Source organism: Miniopterus schreibersii (assembly GCF_964146895.1).
Source record: "Miniopterus schreibersii genome assembly, chromosome: X".
Taxonomy (NCBI): Eukaryota; Metazoa; Chordata; class Mammalia; order Chiroptera; family Miniopteridae; genus Miniopterus; species Miniopterus schreibersii.
Window position 1 is genome coordinate 65,937,382 of NC_138104.1, and position 22,358 is coordinate 65,959,739.

The 22,358-nt window shown below is 43.3% G+C and overlaps 1 protein-coding gene across 1 annotated transcript in view; it reads left to right on the forward strand.

Moving 5' to 3' along the window:
- The window catches only part of GPR50 (G protein-coupled receptor 50), a gene marked incomplete at its 5' end in the record, with an annotated part of 131,045 nt that extends 109,289 nt beyond the window's left edge, over window positions 1-21,756 (forward strand). The window contains 2 exons of the mRNA XM_081125389.1: window positions 16,216-16,490; window positions 19,228-21,756. Coding sequence (XP_080981515.1) covers window positions 16,216-16,490; window positions 19,228-20,891 — 1,939 coding nt within the window. The 3' untranslated portion in view covers window positions 20,892-21,756. The remainder of the gene's footprint in view (window positions 1-16,215; window positions 16,491-19,227) is intronic.
- Between the last annotated feature and the right edge of the window lie 602 nt (window positions 21,757-22,358).

The following is a 22,358-nucleotide window of genomic DNA, read 5'->3' on the forward strand; positions in this document are numbered from 1 at the left end:
TGAAATAGCAAATGTTAAGGACAAAGAGAGAAATTAAGGGCTGCAATAGAGAGACAAGCAGTGACCTACAAGAGAACCTCCAGAAAGTTGACAGCAGATTTCTCAACAGAAACACTTCAGGCCAGAAGGGAGAGGTATGAAGTTTCCAAAGGAATGAAAAGCAAGAACCTGCAATAAAGACTGCTTTATCCAGCAAGGCTATCATTTAAAATTAAAGGTGAAATAAAGAGCTTCCCAGACAAAAGAAGGCTAAAGGAATTCAGTGCCACTAAACCATCATTGCAAGAAATACTAAAAGGACTGCTTTAAGAAAAAATATTGAGAGAAAGCTACACCAGCATAAAGGGGGAAAATGGCATTAAATAAGTATATATCTATAATAACCTTAAATGTAAATGGAAAAAAATTCTCCAATTAAAAGACATAGGGTAGCTGAAAGGATAAGAAAACAGGACTCACATATATGCTTTTTACAAGAGACCCACCTCAGAGCAAAAGATTCACACAGGCTAAAAGTGAAGGGATGGAATAAAATATTCCAAGCAAATAGAAAGGAAAAAACAAGCTGGAGTAGCAATACTTATTTCTGACAAAATAGACTTCAAAATAAAGATCATAAAAAGAGACAAAGATGGTCGCTACATAATACTAAAGGGATCAATCTAACAGGAGGAAATAACCCTTATAAATATATATGCACTCAACAGAAGAGCACCTAAATACATAAAAAATGTCTTGGTGGGCTTTAAGGGGGAGATTGACAGCAACACAATCATAGGGGGGGAATTTAATACCCCACTGTCATCATTGGACAGATCATTGAAACAAAAAATCAAAAGGGAAACACACACACTAGGTTAGATGGATTTAATTGACGTTTACAGGACATTTCATCCCAAAGCAGCAGAATACACATTCTTCTCAAGTGCACATGGAACATTCTCAAAGATAGACCACGTTAGGACTCAAAACCAGTCTCTGCAAATTCAAGAAGATTGAAATCATATCAAGCATCTTAATCACAATAGCATGAAACTAGAAATCTACCACTATAAAAAAAACTCAAAAATATTCAAACACATGGAGGCTAAGTAGCATGTTATTAAACAATGAATGGGTTACCAATGAGATCAAGGAAGAAATCAAACACTTCACGGAACCAAATGAAAGTGAACACACAACAACCCCAAATCTATGGGGCACAGTGAAAGCAGTCCTGAGAGAAAAGTTCACAGCATTACAGCATACCTCAAGAAACAAGGTAAAGCCCTAATAAACTCTCTAACATTACAAATAAAAAATTAAAAAGAGAGCAGCAAGAATAACCCAGAGGAAGTAGAAGGAAGGAAATACTAAGAATCAGAGCAGAAATAAATGGGATAGAGACTAAAAAAAAAAAAAAAAAAAAAAAGTGGAAAATGTCAATGAAACCAAGAGCTGGTACTTTGAGAAAATAAATAAGATTGATGAACCTTTAGCCAGACTCACCAAGAAAAAAAGAGAGAGGACCCATAGAAATACAAAGAATTGTTAGGAAATACTATGAGCAACTATATGCCAACAAGCTGGACAACACAGGTGAAATGGATAAATTCCTAGAAATATACAGTCTTCCAAAATCAATCAGGTAGAATCAGAAAACCTGAATAGGCCAGTAACAACTGATGAAATTGAAGCAGTAATAAAAAAAACTCCCAGCAAAGAAAAGTCTGGGACCATATGGAATTACAGGTGAGTTTTACCAAACAATCAAAGAAGAATTAACACCTGTTCTCAAACTATTCCAGAAAATTCAAGAGAACGGAAGACTCTCAATCTCTTTTATGAAGCCAGCATTATCCTAATCCTAAAACCAGATAAAGACACTGCAAAGAAATAAAATTACAGACCAATATCCCTGATGAACATAGATGCTAAAATCCTCAAAAAATATTAGCAAATTGGATCCAGTAATACATTACAAAGATCATACACCATGACCAAGTAGGATTTATTCTAGGAATGCAAGGCTGTTATGATATTCCCAAACCAATAAGTGTGATACATCATAGAAACAAAATGAAAGACAAAAATCACATGATCATACCAATAGATGCAGAAAAAGCATTCAATAAAATCCAGCACCCTTTTTTGATAAAAACTCTCAGCAAAGTGGGAATAGAGGGATCATACCTCAACATAATAAAGGCTATATATGACAAACCTACAGCCAACATCATACTCAATGGGTAAAATCAAAAACCATTTCCCTTAGTGACAATGAGCTATCACCTCACACCTACAAGAATGGCCACCATCAACAGGTGATCAAATGACAAGTGCTGGTGAGGAGGTGGAGAAAAGGGAACCCTAGTACACTGTTGGTGGAAATACAGACTGGTGCAGGCATTATGAAAAAACAGTATGGAGTTTCCTCAAAAAATTAGAAATGGAACTTCCATTTGACCTAGTGATCCCACTTCTAGGAATATATCCTAAGAAACCTGAAACAACAGTTAGGAAGAACTTACTCACCCCTATGTTCATAGCAGCACAATTTACAATCTCTAAGATTTAGAAAAAGCCCAAGTGCCCATCAGTAGATGAGTGGATAAAAAAAGCTGTGGTACATTTACACTATGGAATATATTATGCAGCTGTAAAAACAAGAATCTCTTACCCTTTGGGACAGCATGGAGGGACCTGGAGAATATTATGCTAAAAGAAATACGCCAGTCAGAGATAGGCAAATATCACATGATTTCACTTACATGTGGAATCTAAAGAACCTAATAAACTGATGAACAAAATAGAGCTAGTGACAAAGAAGCATGGATCAGACTGAGGAATCCCAAAGGGAAGTTGAGGGTAGGTGGGTGGGTGGGGAGAGATTAACCAAGAATTTATATGCATATATGCATAACCCATGGACACAGACAATAGTGTGGTGAAGGTCTGGGGCAGAGGGGGGGGGGGGTAGAAGGGGTCAATGGGGATGAAAAGAGGACATCTGTAATACTTTCAACAATAAAGATAAATTTTAAAATATAAAAAATATATAAATTGATGGTGAAATAATTGATGCAATAAAAAAATAAGTCCCATAAGGACCACACCCTCAGGAGCTGACTGGGCACTGAATCACTTACTGCCAGGTCTAGAATTCCTTAAACTGCTGGGGCTAGGTGAAGGATTAGATTAAGAGCAAGGATTCTCCAAGAGGGGTCCCTGAATCATTTGCATCAGAATCACCTGGGCACTTGGGAAACATACAGATTCCAGGTGCCCACCCCAGACCTACTAAGTCAGAATCTCTAGGGAAAGGCCTAGAAAACTACACTTTTCCTAAGCACTTCTGGTGGCTCTGACATGAATTAAATTTGAGAACCAGTGCCCTAGAGATGGGAACAATGTGTGCAAATAATCAGTGAGTCATAATGATTAAAGCACAGACTCTGGAGCCAGACCTCTCAAGCTAGACTTCTGGCTCTAATTATCTGTGTAACCTGGGGCAAATGACATAACTTCTCTGGGCCTCAGTTTCATTATTTGTGAAACAGGGATAATAATTGTGCTTGTCTCATAGGATTATTGTCAGGATTAAATGAGAACATATGAGCAAACACTCTAAACAGTGTCTGGAATCTAGGAAGCACAGACACATTCATGTTAGCCATTATTAGTAGATTAGTAGATGAGTGGACCCGCTGGGGTGAAAGAGGCCCATTTTGCACCCTGAGGGCCACCCATGTCCTATTTCTTGAAGTAGAGTAGACTATAGCAGAGCTCCCAGGGTAAGGGGCTTTTTGCACCAGAAGTCATAAGGATGATTAATAAGAGGAACAGTCTTTTTTTAAAAAACAAACAAACAAACATATCTTTATTGATTTCAGAGAGAGGAAGGGAGAGGGATAGAGAGAGAGATAGAAACATCAATGATGAGAGAGTCATTGATTGGCTGCCTAGCCCACAACCCGGGCATGTACCCTGACCAGGAATCGAACCTTGATCTCTTGGATCCTAGGTCAATGCTCAACCGCTGAGCCACACCCTGCCAGGGAAGAAGAACGGTCTTTAAATGCATGGGTGATCATGCTTGGCTAGAAGAAGAAGTTAAGAAATGGATATCGTTCACTAATCTCTAATTAGCAAGTAAAATGTAAAAGGGGGAGGGAGTCCAAGTGTTACTGTAGGTAATTAATGTGCCTCTTGTCTCCCTGGTAACCCTTTGATTTGAACTACCTAAGCTGTGGTCTTTATCAGGCACTAAGATCTTGGAAATACTGGCTGCTAATTGAGTCTGTAATGACTCAAGCACAGGAGAGGATAAAATGGCTCCAGTCGTGATGAATTAAGCTTAGAGGATTTGGAGAGAACAGTAATTTTCTTTGGTTATGTAACAAATGTGAACAGTGTCTCCAAGTTGGTAGCATAAATGTGACTAGACATAGTCTCTTTAGGAAAAAACTAAACTAAACTAAAAAGAAAGTGCCTGTCCCAAACTGCTCTTGGTTTTGTTGATGTCATGACATGGCCGGCTCCTAGTTCTAGTAACTTTATACTTGTCAAAATCCCTGCTCATTTCCTTTGAGGCTGCAGCCTTTTCCCTGATATCATGGTCCCAACCCTCGACCTTGAACTAGATCTTCCTCAACCTGAGATAGCTCTACAATCTGCTGAAACTCAGCTTCCCCTGGCTGAGGTCACCCAGCCACTTGTGTGCTTCTAGTCTGACCCATCGGTAGACTAACCATCATCCATGCTTTCATTCTGAACAACGTCAATAAATCTGATCATTCTATCTTGTGGAAAATATACAAACTGTGTTAGTGAAGCATCTCAGGGGTCAGTGAAAAGGCAAATCCCTATGTATGCCCCTTTTCATCTGACACTGTCACATATCACAGTGGCCTGAGATGCTGGTGAGTTCTCATTGGGTGGCTTCTTCTAGGAACTAGAGCTTAGAGGCAAGAGGCTTTGGAGCATTAGCCAGCTTGGGCAGTCTCTGATATCTCATAGAGTTTTTGTCCACTATGGAAGTACAACAAAACAGAGTTTAGAGAGAGATTTAGAAACTTTCAGAATGAGAATCATAATAATAGCTACTGGTTGTTGAATGCTTACTCTGTTGTGAATAGTGTTCTAAGTGCTTACATGTATTATCTCATTTAACTTTGCCATCAACCCTATGATGAGGCAGTATGATTATCTGCATTATATAGCTTAGGAAAATGAGACACAGGGAGGCTAAGTAACTTGTCTAATGTCACACAACTGACCAGTCAGTGGAAGAGCCAAGTTCAAACTTGTTTTTATTTTCAAGAAACTAAATACAGTATCCATTCATCAGACATCTACTAGGTGCTAGGGTAGGAGCAGTGGAAGGAGCAGGGACTGCATGGACAAAACAGCTGCCATGTTTCTGCATACCTTCCCATGAACAGATAAGACACCCCAAAGGTTCATGAATGAACAGAGAATGTTCTGCTTGTATTCAAACCAAAAGACATTTTCGCCATTACTAGGGTTGTACTAATTTCTCATTTTTCCAGTTTTCATATATTAGTGTGTCAATCAATGGTCTAATGTGGCTTTAGCAGATGATCTGGTAATGTAAGGCAAGCACTGGCTAATAAGGTTGGAATGCTTGGGATGGCCCTTAGGTGTCCAGCTTTCCCTGAGGGAGGGGGCATTGAGCTGGCATTGAGGCTTTCTGCTTGACTATTTTGTGCCAGGGGATGCTTGGGGTAAAAGAGAATCCAAAATGTTCATAGCAGTATTACTCAGAATAGCCAAAAAGCATAAACAACCCAAAGGTCCATCAACAGATGACAGTAATCAAAATGTGGTCTCTCCGTATAATGGAATATTGTTAAGCCATAAAAAGGCACTTACAACATGGATAAACCTTGAAAACATGCTAAGGGAAAGAAGCCAGATAATAAAGGGTAAATATTGTATGTTTCATTTATATGGAATGTCCAGAATAAGAATAGGCAAATCCATAGAGACAGAAAGCATATTAGTGGTTTCTAAGAGGTGGGGGGTTGGAGGGAATAGGGAGTAACTTCTAATGGGCCTAGGGTTTATTTTTGAGGTGATGGAAATGTTCTGGAATTATAGAATGTTGATAGTGGCACCACTTTGTGAATGTACATAAAACCACTGAATTGTGTACTTCAAAAGGGTGAATATGGTATATGACTATATCACTCAGTAAAAATAATCAAACAAAAAAATAAAAACTAGAACAGCAATAACAAAAATCAGAACAGATTTCAACTTACCAAGTCTCAAAGCAAAAACCTGGGCTTAGGGGATGTTGGGCCTGTGTTTAAGCCTGGGCTTCTCCACAAGCCTTGGCATGACCTTGGGCAAGCCCTTTCACCTCTATGAGCCTCAGTTTCCCCATCTGTTAAATAGTGTTGTGAGAAAATATACCTCTGATGAGATTTTTGAAACTATAGAATACTTATTTAAAATTACAATGCACTGGGGTTTCCAGGCAAAATGGTGGAGTAGGTAAATGCAGTGCTTGCATCCTCTCACAACCACACCAAAATTACAACTAAACTACAGAAAAACCATCATTCAGAACTGCCTGCAATCTAGCTGAATAAAAATCCTATAACTAAGGATATAAAGAAACCACACCGAGCCTGGTAGGCAGAGCAGAGATGCAGAACAGGGTGGTCCCACACCCACATCCACATGTGGCAGTTAAAAATTAGGAGGGATAGCTTGGCTGTGGAGGTACCCCCTTGAGGAGTGAGAGGTCCCAGTCCCACATCAGGCCCCCCAGCCCAGCGTTCCAGTGATGGGAAAGAAAGGCCGCATAACTTCTGGTTGTGAAAACCAGCAGGGATTATGAGTGACTGAGAGGGAGGGCTGCTGGAGTTCCAGGCTTTCCTCTTAAAGAGCCTGCACCAACATACTCAGACTCACTTGCTCTGATCTCCAGCATTGGGGTAGTAGCTCAAAAGGCACCAGGGGCATACAGGGAGGAACTGAATTGTCTGGCTTTGGGGTAAGGGCTGGAGGGGCAGCTTTCTCCCAGACAGAAGTGCTGGAAAAGGCTATTGTTCTTTTTCTGAGCCCTGCCCCCATGGAGCTGGCATATCTGAGTTTCTACCAACGTAGCTATACTGTTATCCCTGCCCTGGTGATTCCCTGAAATCCCACCCGATCCAATTTGTGAGGCAACCCAACCATTTACAGTGGCTTTTCCGTAGAAATGGCTTGTCTTGGCTCATGCTGAGGACTTTCCTGAAGTCTCTCAAAGGTCTACAAACCCCAAACAAGCAACATGTGGCGTCAATGTACCCTGTACCTCTTACTAAGTAGCCCCAGGCATGGCACTAGTGTCAGCCAAACTCAGTTTGAGGCTTAGCCACTCCCAGGAACCTTCAAGACCAGTACAAGCAGCAGCCATCTGCAGATCACTCTGTAGCTCATGCCCGGTGGCCTCTGGCAGGGCCCAGGCAGTGACTGATCTTGGCCTGTACCTCTCGGAGTCCCAGAGCAAGGGCACCTGGTGGACAGCTTAAGAACAAGCTGGAGCACCACACAAACATCTCCATGAGTGACACACCCAAGGAGCAAACTCATTGGGCACCAGAGCCCAGCTAAAGCCAACCCTGTTCCCCAGATTGGCCCCTGCACAGTGGCTCTGCTGTAGTTGCAGCTAGTCCTCAAAGATGATCTGTCTGGGGGTAAATTCCTCCCAGTGAAGTGCCAAAATCAACCAAAGCTAAACTACAACAAGAAGGTGTACTCGGCCCACACAGAGGGTACACCTGAAGCATCCAGCTCTGGTGATCCAGGAGGCTGTTCCACTGGGCCCTACAGAACACCTACTATATAAGGCCACTCTACCAAGACCAGAAAGCATAGCAGCTCTACCTAATACATATAAATAAACACAGGGAGGCAGCCAAAATGAGGAGACAAAGAAACATGTCCCGAATGAAAAAACAGAACAAAATACTAGAAAAAGAACTAAATAAAATGGAGACAAGCATTCTGCCAGATGCAGAGTTCAAAACACTGGTTATATGGATACTCAATGATCTTAGGGGAAGTATAGATGAACTTAATGAGAACTTCAACAAAGAGATAGGAAATATAAAAATGGAGATAGAAAACACAAAAAGAGCCAGTCAGAAATAAAGAATACAATAACTGAAATGAAGAATACATTATAGGGGACAGACAGTAGAGTAGATGAATCAGAGGATCGAATCAGTGATTAGGAAGATAAGGAAGCAGAAAACACCCAACCAGAAAAGCAAAAAGTAAAAAGAATTTTAAAAAATTAGGATAGTTTAAGGAGGGTCAACTTCAAGCATACCAACATTCCCATGATGGGGGTGCTGGAAAGAGAAGACAGAGAGCAAGAAACTGAAATTCTATTTGAAAAAATTATGATGGAAAACTTCCCAAACCTGGTGAAGGAAATAGACTTACAAGTCCAGGAAGTGCAGAGAGTCCCAAACAGGATGAACTCAAAGAGACCCACATCAAGACACATCATAATTAAAATGCCAAAAGTCAAAGACAAAGACAGAATCTTAAAAGGCGCAAGAGAAAAGCAGTTAGTTATGTACAAGAGAGCACCCATAAGACTGTCAGTTGGTTTCTGAAAAGAAACTTTGCAGGCCAGAAAAGATTGGCAAGAAATATTCAAAGGGATGAAAAGCAAGGACATACAACAAAGATTACTCTACCGAGCAAAGCTATCAATTAGAATTGAAGGTCAGATAAAGAGCTTCAGTTCACCACTACCAAACCAGTATTACAAGAAATGTTGAGATTAAATATGGTGGGGGACTGAGTGGAAGCTACATTGACACTCTCCTGGGACCAAACTGAAATTACAACTAAAATATAGAAAAACCATCCTAAATAATCAGCTGCAACTGAAGATGAGCTGGAGAGCACCCTCATAACCAAGAAGGAAAAGTGGAGACCTCATAGTGACTTGTAGGAAGTGCAGAGGTGCGAGAGGACTGGCTGGGCTCCCACAGGCAGCAGTTGAAGGTCCGGAGGGATATCTCAGCTGTGAGGGGTTCCTACTGAGGACTCTGGGAACTAAACCCCAGATGAGGCTTCCCAGCCAAGAGCAACAGAACTGAGACAGGTGCCCACATAACATCTGGCTGTGAAAAGCAGCCAGGTTTCTGTCTGCCAGGGAGAGGTGGCTGGAAATGCAGGGACCCTCTTAAAGAGCCAACACACAAAGTTTTGTGTGCAGCCACTCACCTTGGACTCCATCAGAGGGAGGGCAGAGTGGACTGGAGCTGTGTGAGGAGAATCTAGGATTGTGGGCTCTGGATTCCTGTGCCAAATCATTCCCCTATACTATAGAGGTAGACATTTACCTTCCAAGCAGCTTTGGTCTGAGGGGGAAGCAATTTCCCCATCCAGCAAGAAAACCTCTCACCCTACCCCATGGAGTTTCTACAGCCTGAAGCTCATTAAGAGAACCAGATTAATCAGCCTGCAGGCAGAGGCAGATTTCAGAGTGTTTTGAGTCTTTGCTTGAACTGCTTCTTGACACAGGCCTTGAAAAAGCAGACTTTGGTGTGCTTCTTGGTCCTAAGTGCATCCAGCTCCAACAGAGGGGACCTCAAGCAGAGGGTTGTTGATACCTCCAAATAGGGTACTCACAGACAGTTACAAACTGCGTCTGACATCAGCCTGCACCAGAGACCCTCCAAAAAGAATGGGAGTCCTAGCAGGTCTACCTAATACACAGAAACAAACTCAAATAGCAAGCCAAAATGGGGAGACAAAAAAACAAGCCCCAAATGAAAGAACAAGAAAAGTCTCCAGAAAAGACCTAAATGAAACAGCGATAAGCAATTTATCAGGTATAAAGTTCAGAATACTGATTATAAGGATGCTCAACAGCATAAAAAAGGATATGGAAACTATGAAGGAAATGAAGAATGACATAGCATAAATAAAGAATATGTTGGAAGGAATAAACAGCAGATTAGAGGAAACTGAAGATCAGCACAGTTAATTAGAAAACATGTTAGAAAAATTCACTCAATCGGAGATCCAAAAAGAAAAAAACAAGTGAAAAACATGAGGACAGTCTAAGGGAGATGTGGGACAACATGAAATGTAACAATATTCACATCATAGGACTGCCAGAGGAGGTTGAAAGTAAGCAAGGGTTAGAGAACCTGTTTGAAGAAATAATGGCAGAAAACTTCCCTAACCTGGTCAAGGAAAAAGTCACACCAGTACAGGAGCCACAGAGAGTCCCAAGCAAGAAATATCCAAAGAGGCCCACACCCAGACACATAATTAAAATGCCCAAAATTCAGGACAAAGAGAGAATCTTAAATGCAGCAAGAGAAAAGCAATATGTTACCTACAAATGAGCTCCCATAAGGTTGTCAGCTTACTTCTCATCAGAAAGTCTAGAGGCCAGAAAGGAATGACATGTAGTATTCAAGGTAATGAAAAGCAAAGATCTGAAATCAAGACTACTCTATCCAGCAAGGCTATCATTCAAAATAGATGGTGAAATAAAGAGGTTCCCAGACAAAAAAAGGCTAAAGCAGTTCATCACCACCAAGCCAGCATTGCAGGAAATGTTAAAGGGAGTGCTGTAATTAGAAGTAGAAATAGAAACATTGCAAGAAGTAGTAAAGGGACTGTTGTAATAAGAAGAAATAGAGAGAGAAACATAGACATAAAGAATTAAAATGGCAATAAATAAGGACCTATCAATAACTTTAAGGATTTTAAAGAAGAGATCAACAGCAATACATTCATAGTCCTGGACTTTAACACCCCACTGACTTCACTGGATAGATCTTCAAGACTAATAGTCAACAAAGAAACAGGGACTAAATGGCACACTAGATCGAATGGATTTAATTGATATTTACAGAACATTCCACCCCAAGCTGCAGAATATACATTCCTCTCAAGTGCATATGGGTCATCCTCAAAGATAGACCACATGTTAGAACATAAAACCAGTCTCTAGAAGTTCAAGAAGATTGAAATTATATCAAGCATCTCAGATCACAGAGCATGAAATTAGAAACCAGCTACAGTAAAAACACTCAAAAACATGCAAACACATGGAGACTAAATAACATGTTATTAAACAATGAATGGGTTACAATAAGATCAAGAAAAAAATCAAAAACTTTCTGGGAACAAATGAAAATGAATGAACAACAACCCAAAATCTATGGGACACAGCAAAAGCAGTCCTAAGAGGGAAGTTCATAGCACTGTGGGCCTACCTCAAAAAGCAATAAATTTTTTTAGTAAACTAACCCTACAACTTAAAGAATTAGAAAGCTCCTCAGTGAAGCAGTCCAGACCACAGTTTTTGTTTGCTGGGATTTTTTTATTACTGCTTTTATTTTGTCAGTTGTTATTAGCCTATTCAGGTTTTCTGATTCTTCCTGACTCAGATTTACATGATCTCACTCATATGTGGAATCAAATAAACAAAATAGACTGAGGAACAAAATAAATCCAGAGACACAGAAGCATGGAACAGACTGATGAATCTCAGTGGGAAGGCAGGGGTGAGGAAGTGGGTCAGGAGAGATTAATTAAAGAACTTATATGTATATATGCATAACCCATGTATACAGATAATAGTGTGGTGTAGGCCTGGAGGGGGGAGCAGACGTGGGGTGGAGGGGATCAATGGGGAAAAAAGGGGGGATATCTGTAATACTTCCAACAATATACATTTTAGAAAAAGAAATGTTAAAAGGTCTTCTTTAAGAAGAAAAATAAAGATAAAAATATGAGTAATAAAATGCCAATAAATACATATCTATCAAAAATTACTTTAAATGTAAATGGATTAAATGCTCCAATCAAAAGATACATGGAAGCTGAATGGAAAGCAAAACAAGACCCTTAGTTATGCTGCCTGCAAGAGATTCACTTCAAATCAAAAGACACACAGAAAATACATTTCATGAAAATGAGAAAATAAAAAAAGCTGGAGTAGCAATACTTATACCAAACAAAACAGACTTTAAAACAAAGTCTACAACAAGAGACCATAAAAGACCCAGCAGTTCCATTTCTGTTTATTTATCTGAAGAAATTCAAAACACTTAATCAAAAGGACATATACAGCCCAGACAGTGTGGCTCAGTGGTTGAGCATCGGCCTGTGAACCAGGAAGTCACGGTTCAATTCCTGGTCAGGGCACATGTCCGGGTTGTAGGCTTAATCCCCAATAGGTACCGTGCAGGAGGCAGCAGATCAGTGACTCTCATCATTGATGTTTCTCTCCCTCCCCCTTCCTGTCTCTGAAATCAATAAAGACATTTTAAAAAGACATATACATCCATATGTTTATTGCGGCATTATTTACTATAACCAAGATATGGAGGCAACATAGTGTTCATCAGTAGATGAATGGATAATGAAGAAGTGGTACAAATATACAATGTAATATTACTCAGCCATAAAAAAAAAAAAAAAAAAAGATAGAGAAAAAGTACAATGAAATCTTGCCATCTGCACCAATATGGATGGATGTATAGGGTATTGTGCTGAGTGAAATGGGACTGACAGAGAAAGATAACTGCCATGTGATTTCATTTAGGTGTAGAATCTAGAAAAACCCACAAACAGTAAATGAGCAAGCAGACCAGAAACACTCATGATACAGAGAACATTTTGATGGTTGGCAGATGGGAGGGATGAGTGAAAAATATGAAGGAATTAAGAAGTACCAATAGGTGATTACAGAATAGTCATTAGAGTGTAAAGTACAGCATAGGGAATATAGTCAATAATAGTGTAATAACTGTGTGGTGTCAGATGAGTACTAGATTTATCAGAGTGATCACTTCATAAGTTATATAAAAGTTTAACCACAGGGTTTTACACCTGAAACTAATATAATATGGTATGTCAACTGTAATTGAAAAATAAAAAATATTAAAAATAAATAAATTGTCAATGCACTAATTATAGGTAAAGTATTATTACAATACTTGAGGATTGAACAAAATCTAGAAGGCATGATGAAAGATGACCTTCCACTGTTGCCACCATAATCAGAGCTTTGAAGATGCAGCATTATTCTCTTGTGTGTAAGAAAATCACCCATTTCTGAGCAGAAACTGCTCACTTGTTCTCACTCACCTTTAAAAAGAGTGCCAAGTTGCCAGCTGCCATCCTACTTCCAGGCCCACCCTGATCTTCAGTTCTTCAGAGGATGAGAAATGTGGAGGCTGAAATGAAATAAAGGTTTCAACACCAGCAAGAAGAGGGGGAAAAAATCTATTAATACCTACCTTCTATACAGAACGCTTCTTGGCACCACTTCTGCTTGGGATGTCCCTAGATTTCAGTGGTGGGAGTTCTTTGAGAGACTGGGTAGTTTCTTTCACCCCATAATGAGTGACTTAGGGGAAGGGAACACATTGGGACATGGCTCGGCTCCAGGATTGCAAATTTCTATGCAATTTCCTGTCCACTATCCATCGTTTTATTCTCCTTCTCAATTCCCTTATGGGTTTCCAAATTTTCCTGGGGTTCCCAGAGAATGTCCTATGTCTCCTCTATTTTGATTCTATATCTTAATAGCTTTGAAATATCACATAAAGTGTTTCCACCATCCAGTTATTAGAGTTTCCTGGCAGGCCATTTAGAAAGACAAATTAAAAATCTTTCGAAAGAAATAAACCACTTGTACTGCATTCTACTGCAGAAAGCACCTCCCCTTTGTTGTCCCAAAGTAATTGAACTACTGCAACAGGAGTCTTTTCTTACACTTGGAAATGCAGATTGGTTTTTCCTCTCCTATGTATCCACATAACTGACTCCATATGTTTTTCTTAGGACTGGGACAAAGTTCAGGATATTAAGATATTTCATAAAAATAAGAAAATTAATTTAACCAGATGCAGAGTTCTCCCTCATCCTAGAATATTAAAATAGTTGACTCTTCCAGTCTAGTATTGAAAAATCCAAGTATCACTGTGTCCTGGTCAAGCAGTGTCAAAACAGGGGCCAGGGGATCAGCTCACTCCGCTCACTCCTCAGTCCCAGGAAAGTTCAGGCCACATCCAAGGAGAATTCCCAGCGCCCTGGGCCTCCACAGGCTAGGGGGCCGCCGCATCTCAGAATTACAGTGCACTGAAATATAACAATGCCTGACATAACAGTTTGCCAGCTCTCTTAATAGGATTTGGAGGATGGGGCAGACGAGACTCCAGTGTCTTAACCTACTAGAATGCTTGCTTCCTTTTTTTCTTCAAATTTTTGTTTATTTGAATTAAAAAATCTATCCTTGCCACAAGTTAAAGTATCTAAACCCTCGGGGAACGGCGCCAGCAGCCTGATGTGGACGAACTACTCCAAGGTGTGGCTGGGCTTTTGGCTGCTGCCCCTTTTCAGAGGCTCACAGTTACCTAGGGAGGACAGCAGAGCCGATTCTTGGGCTGCGTTTAAGGATAAATCCTGGCTAAGTCCAGCCTTGAGAGCGTGCAGCCCGAGTTCCAGACAACCTGGAGCAGTGAGATAATGTGAAAAGGCTGCAAGCAAAAGATCATTTTTCCAGCCGATTCCCTTCTCTGTAGGAGTGCAGGATTGTTGTGTCTGTGAGGGTTGGGTGGGAGGTGGGATTCATCTTCAAACAAGGGACACATTCCTACTTGGACTTTTAAGCTAGAGAAAGTGCATGCAATCTAGTTTTTTGTCCGACCTGTTTTTTCCGTTAAAGGTCCCTGAATGTTGAAGTCCCGCACCGAATCCTCCCCCAGCCGCTACCGGGTTTCCTCCCCTCTCCGGGTGGGGCAGGAGAGCGGCTATGTCCAGACGGTGGCGCTCTGGGACAAACAATTCCCTCTCCCCTACTGAGGCCAAGTAGGCCAATCTAGGAAAATTTTCAAGATGTTTGCTGAAATTTTCTGGGAAGTTTCTCAACAAGAGCCATAACTTTTAGTAGCAGGCAGAAATCCACTCCGGTGACCAAGATTGTTGAGTGAGCGAGTATGAGAATCTCGCCCGAAACATTCGGATTTCCTGGCCAGAGCTCTGATTGCCTGGGCACACGCAGGGAAACGTGATGCCTCGGATGGGAGATCCGCAGGGCTAGGGGACTGCCTGACTTAGAGAAAGACAAAATGAGATGACAAGGAAGAATGACCGAAGTAAGTTGTGCCTGGGGCAGGAGGCGCTGGTCTCCTTGTGGCTTCTTGGCCAAGCCTGCAACCACCTCAGCGCCTGTTCCACCACTGCGGCACAACTCCACCAGCTTTCCCAAGCGCCTTGCGCCACCTGGGGAGCATAGGAGCCAGAGTTACTCATCCTGGGTTTCTTTTGAGGAGCAGCGGCCCAAAAGAAGGGCTTTCTTTGCGTTTTCCTTTTCCCCAAAGCAACACCTGAGCTCCCACAGCCAGGGTGACCGTCACCTGGGAAGGGGAAGAACTCTCTCGCTCCAAAGTTGTGTTGGAGTGGTCACCTCCTCTGCTTCAAGAGTACAGGTTCTATCCCTGCTGCTAGAGCCGGGCGCAGGGGTCATCTCCTCATAGAGAGTGCAAGTCCGGGACCGGACTGAGTGGCCACCAGCCATTGCTGCTAAGGAAACCAACCTGGTCCTGGCAGACACAGGAGAGGGGTTGAGTTCCCTGGATACGGGGTCTTAGATTTGGCACGTAAGCATCCAGCAGCTGTTCCCTGCTCCCCCTGGGAGTGCAGAAGGCTCTGAACAAGCAAGAATGCCGGGAGTAAGATGAGCCTCTTAAGGAGACTGTAGGGGCATATATCTAGGGTTCAAAGGGCCACTGGCCGCTTGTCACATTCTGCTGGGGGCTTCAGACTGGCTTGGGTTGACACTGGATCCCAAGAAGGATTCTGCTCTGCCATTTACATCGTTTTGCGCAGTGTTTGTGTTGGAAGTGGAAGGAGAATTTGCTAGAAATGGATGCGCAATGGCTGGGGTGTGTGGGGGAGGGAGGTGGACTCTGAGCTTCTCAAGACCAGATGTACCTAGGGGAAGGTTGGGAGGTGGGGTAGAGAGGAAGCACAAATAAAGCAATCCAAAGCAAGACGACACCTCAATGTGGATTTGTCCAGAAAGAGTTGGTGACTAAAGCAGGGGTGGTCAAGCAGGTCTGATTGGTCAGAGGGAGGGATTTGGGGTGGGGCTATTTGCCTCTTGAGGCTTTAAAAGCTCATCCGAGAGGGGACGGAATGCTGTCATTTGCTCTCTGATTCTCAAAGGGGAAGCCACTTTCCGGAAGCTCCTGATCACAGAGCAGGTTTTGCTGTCTGGACTGGCTGGGAGATCCTAACTGTCTCCAGCAGCAACATGGTGCCTACTCTGGCAGTCCCCACCCGATATGGCTTCATTGGCCGTAAGCTGCCACAGCCAGACTACCCACCAGCTCTAATCACCTTTATGTTCTGCCCAATGGTTATCACCATCATCATAGACCTCACCAGCAACTCCATGGTCATTTTGGCTGTGGGGAAGAACAAGAAGCTCCGAAATTCTGGTAAGCTATCGTTCCTTCTCTTTACCCAGCGAGCAGCCAGCCGAAACCCTTAGGGTGTTAGTTTGGGTACCCGTAATAGGGAATCCATGGACAGGCCTTCACACTGTATGTCCCTGCTCCCCAATTCCCTGAGAACCTGGGCGGTGATGTTATGCCTGAGCCCCATAAACTTAGAGCTTCTCTAGGCTGGGGGAGCTCAGAGATTTAGCTTTGGGGGGCCAAATGCAAAGTTCGGGTTCCCGAAGTGTGTGGCAGGCCGCCTACTCTTGCCAGTTGGGAACCTGATGCAGAGGAAGCTTGCACCCTAACGGAGAGTCCATCAGCCACCCGGGGACAGCACGCGGAGCCAGACACCACAGAGGTGGCCGCGCAGAGGCAGCGAGGGCAGAATGGACGCAAGAGGAGCAGTGGGGCTGAGACCCGCTCTGGGAAAGTTAAGTTTAGGCGGCTGCGGTGGCGCTTTCCTAAGGCAGCGCAGCAGCCGCGCCTTTGGGGGGCCTATTCCCTGCTCGCCTTGGCTTCTGGGATGCGCTGGAGGCGGAGCACAGACCCCAGCGCCTGAGTATGGAGCGGGTTAGTCTGAGCCCGCGGGAACCGAGCTCCATCCGCCAGTCTCAGGGCGCACTGTGGACAGAGGCGAGAAGCAGGCTGGGCGCAGCAGGCTGTGGCGGCGGAGATCCGGAAGACCGTAAGCTGGGTACCGGGGTCGATGTGCGGGGCGGAGGTGAGGTTCAGAAGCGGGGGTGGGGGTGCGGTTGGATAGAAGACAGAATTGCAGCAGGACTGCAGGACTGCTCAGAGGGGCGGTGGGAAGGCTCAGAGAGTCTGCAGAGTGAGGGGGATCTGGGATGCGGTGGAGTGGCAAGCAAGACTCCCCTCGCTAACAGCCAGAGCTCAGGGAAGGGAGCCGGCTGCGGGCGGGGCTTCCTAGGGTGCTGGGACCTGGGCCGGGGCTAGGGGCAGCAGACACTGCGAATTGGTGAGCCCGCTTTGCAGGTTGTGTGGGACAGAGCTCAGTAGGGAAGGGCAAAGGGGCCCAAACTCTGCGTTTTGGCTGCGGAAAAGAGGGGTAAGGAGGGGGCAGCGCTCAGGGTCTCAGGCCAAGTTCTTTCTGGGGCCCCCGGGAGTACAGGGAGAGGGGGCGGGGTCTTACGGGTTCGGGTACCTACTGGACCCTGGCGGTCCGGGCGCGGGGGAGGAGGTGGCCAGTCTCTGGAGGATTATTTTGCTGAGATGAGGAATCACAAACACCACACATTTCAAAATGCCCTGGACGGCACGCAGTCATTAAGTTTTCTTCTAGACTTTGGTGGATGTGTTGGTTTCTCTTTGATCCCCTGGGGAAATGGGCCGCACACTTCGACCTCACCTTCACTTCAGTAGTTCGGTCCCAAGGGACAAAACCACGCAGCCCCGGGGCAATCTGAGAAGCCCATTTTCTTTTCTTTAATTTTCTTCTTACCTTACTTCTCTCCTTCTTCCTTTCCTTCTATAATTCAAGTACAGGTTTTTATGGTTGTTGTGGCTTTGTTTTTAAGGCTTTGCCCTCTCGCTTTTCTTCGCGAAATCCATTACTTTGAGGGAAACCCTAGAAAAATCCTCTTGGGTAGAAAGCACTGAGGCTACTACCCTGGGAGCGTAGGCAGAGGAGCCATTCCTTTACTGTCTTCAAAAGTACTCATTTTCTCCCAGTCCTAGATGAAGTGCAATATTTTGCCAAACCAGTGCTAATTAGCAACCAGGTGTTTCCAAAGAAAGAGGGCTCTGTGCTTGCATCTACTTTTCTTTTTGTTTTGAAAAGTTTTAGGAAAACTGTTCCTACCGCTGCCTTACAAAACTAGAGTGGGAGTAGAACCCCCCCCCCCCCCCACACACACACACACACTTTCCTTTCACTTTCCTGTTTAGCAGCTCCAGAATACTCAGTGCCAGGGGCTAGATCCTGGTGCAGGGCGGCAAATGTGCCCATGCGGTTCAGAGCCTGGACTGAACCTGCATTTCTGCTAATCCTTCCAGGATTTTCAAGATTAAAAAAAAAAAAATCCCTGCTCACTATTTCTTTGGTCTCACACTAAATTTTACAGGGTTCCCTGTCTTCCCCTCAGTTTTTATTCTTAGGTTTCCTTGGAAATGGTAAATTTTACTAGGCTAAGTCTTAGGTTCTTGTCTAATTTTGCTGGGAAAGACTGCTTAAGAACACTACAGTTCTCTGTAGACTTGTTTGCGTTATGAATGCAATGCTAGGCTTGAGAAGGCAAAGGCCTAATTTTGGGGGTGCAGGTTATGGAAGCTTCTTGACATTCTTCCAACCTCTCCCCTGCCCCACTCTCCATCCTGCTTCCTACAACAGCTTGATCTAGCTCACCTCTAGGGTCATCTCCCCTCTCTCACCACCGTGGGAAAAAAGTTTGCATTTTGTTTTTGTTGAAAATGGTGGCATCCTGTCCCTGTGTGAGTGTGAAGGGCTCCTAAAGGGGCTTTTGGACTTACTGCTTATTGAAGAAATAATGTGGACAAAGGACGAGTCTCCCAAAACTGGCTGTGCATCAGAATCACTTGGGATATGTTTGTAAATAAATATTTTTAAAAAGGTGTATTTCTTTGAAAGAATTCTAGAATTCTAAATTATCAAGACTCCAGTTGGCCTTTTCCTCCAGCTTAAATTTGTAGTTTTTTATACTTACCCATTTATTCTTCTCTGTCTTTCCCCCTCTCTTTCCCCGGATGTGATTTTCAGGCAACATCTTTGTGGTTAGCCTCTCTGTGGCTGATATGCTGGTGGCCATCTACCCTTACCCTCTGATGCTGCATGCCATGGCCATCGGGGGCTGGGATCTGAGCAAGTTCCGGTGCCAGGTGGTCAGATTTATCACAGGGCTGAGCGTGGTCGACTCTATCTTCAATATCGTGGCAATTGCCATCAATCATTACTGCTACATCTGTCACAGCCTCCAGTATGAGCGGATATTCAGCTTGCGCAATACATGCATTTACCTGGTTGCCAGCTGGATCATGACCATCCTGGATGTCCTGCCCAACATGTACATTGGCACCATCAAGTATGATCCTTGCACCTATACCTGCATCTTCAACTATCTGAACAACCCCATCTTTGCTGTGACCATGGTCTGTATCCACTTTGTCATCCCTGTGCTCATAGTGGATTTTTGCTATGTGAGGATCTGGATGAAAGTGCTGGTAGCCCGTGACCCTGCTGGGCAAAATCCTGACAACCAACTTACTGAGGTTTGCAATTTTCTAACCATGTTCGTGGTCTTCCTCCTTTTTGCAGTATGCTGGTGCCCTATCAACGTGCTCACTGACTTGGTGTCTGTGAGTCCAAAAGAGATGGTAAGCAAGATCCCTAAATGGCTTTATCTTACAGCCCATTTCATAGCCTATTTCATTAGCTCCCTCAACGCTGTTCTTTATGGGCTCCTCAATGAGAATTTCCAAAGAGAATACTGGACCATCTTCCATGCTATTAGGCACCCTATTCTCTTCCTCTCTGGCATCATCACTGATATGCGTGAGATGTGGAAGGCCGGGGCCCTAGCCATTACCCATACCTGTACTCATGCCTGTGCCCATGCCTGTGACCAAATTCCAGAACAAGCCCATGAACAAGACCATGCCTATGCCTGTCCTGCTCTGGAGGAAATACCAATGAACATCCGGCATGTTCCACTACCTAGTAATGCTGTAGCTGACCAACCCGAGCTTGCCTCTGGCCACCCCAAGCTGGCCTCTGGCCATTCCAGGCCTGCTTCTACCTACCACAAATCTGTTTCTGACCACCACAAGTCTATCATTAGCCACTCCAAGCTTGCCTCTGGTCACTCCAAGTCTGCTTCTGGTCACACCAAGCCTGCCACTGTCTACACTAAGCCTGCCTCTGTTCATTTCAAGGGTGACTCTGACCATTTCAAGCCTCCCTCTGTCCATTTCAAGCCTGCCTCCAACCACCACAAGCCTGTCACTGACTACCACATCCTTACTGGCAGCCCCTCCAAGAGTGCCTTCAGCCCTGTCACCAGCCACCCTAAACCCACCATTGGCCATGTCAAGCCTGCTACCAGCTACCCCGAGCCCTCTACTGCCAACTATCCTGAGCCTGCTGCCACCAGTTACCCCAAGCCTGCCATCACTGGTTACCCTGAGCCCTCTACTGCTGGACACTATGAGCTCACTGCGTCTTGTCACTCTGAGACCACTGCTACTGGACACCTGGAGTGTGATGTTACTGACCTCCCTGAACTTTCCTCCAACCCTGCCAGTCCACTGGAGCCCCCTGCTGCCACTGACCCTCTTGACTCCACTGTGGTCACCAATGACAGCAATGATTACCATGAGGTTGTGGTTATTGATGCTGAAGTTGATTCTGATGAAATGGCTGTGTGAAAAATGCTTTTAGTGGGTGGCCAAGCAGTGGTCGACTTTCAAGTTTGTCTAGAATATGTAATCCTAAGGGAGGCACCTCACTACATTTAAACACAGAAAGATTCGCAGACACTGACGGCCATGGTGTAAGCTAATTCCATCATTCAGGTAACTCCATTACATCACATACTTTCAAAAGTGTGTGTGTGTGTGTGTGTGTGTGTGTGTGCTATTTTAGAGACCAAATTGCAGTCTAGTTTGACATCTGTTCTGAGCCTACCTTTCTTCTTACTGCTGACCTTGAGCCCAAAGTGATCTTTGATATTTTAGACTTTGATTTTTTTCCCACTTCTGTTTCCCTTTCTCACCTTCTCTCATTTCCTCCTTTCTGTTCCTGCTTTCTTCTCCCATTCCCTGAGGGAGGGATTGGGGGACATGTACACTGGTGAAGGTGTGCCCTATAAAGTTAATGTGACCACAGAGCTTTATGTGCCTAAGTGTGTAACTCTATATTGTACATTTAATGGCAATCAGAAAGGCAGTTGTGATAAAGTACAAGTAGTTGAAACAGTTTTGTTTCTAAATTCCAGCAACAAAATATGACCCATATCTAAATAAATAATTTGACAAGTTCTTATTAAAATACATTTTTATGCCTATGAAATCAAATGGCAAAATGAAAGCTATGACCACACTGAATTATTTTTATTTTGTGAAAATTCAAACATCAGTGCTGATCTTTAGAGTCCAACATGAATGCAAAGAATTACATGTTTTTACCTATTTGTAGTCACCTTTTTTAGTATCTGCCAGAATTTTTTTTTTTCATTTATATTCAGAGAAACAAATCCATTCATAAACCGATTTCTTCTAAAATTTAAATATATGGTTGCTAGGATCAATTATAGTCATGTTTTTAATATTGTAATTCATAACTATACTTTACCTCAGAGAAGTTTTTAAACAGCCTGATGTGTTTTTTTGTTTGTTTGTTTTCTTTTTTTGTTTGTTTGTTTGAGGTAACACTGCAGTGTGGTTCTTTCTGTATTTTTTTTTTTTGTGTGGTTCCAATATTCTCTCTTTTTTTAAAGTTTCTTTATCTTTATGACTGAGAATATTACAGATGTCCCCTTTTTATCCCATTGAACCCTCCAAACTACCCCCAGGCTTTCCCCATACCAATGTCTGTGTCCACTGGTTATGCTTATAAACATATAAGTTCTTTGATTAATCTCTCCCTACCCACTCCCCACTACCCGCCTTCCTTCTGAGATCCCTCAGTCTGTTCCATGCTTCTATGTCTCTGGATCCACTTTGTTCATCAGTTTATTTTGTTTGTTATATTCCACATATAAGTGAGGTCATGTGGTTCTTATCTTTCTCTGACTGACTTATTTCACTTAGCATAATACTTTCTAGTTCCCTGCATGCTGTCTCAAAAGATAAAAGCTGCTTCTTTTTTACAGCTGCATAGTATTCCATGGTGTA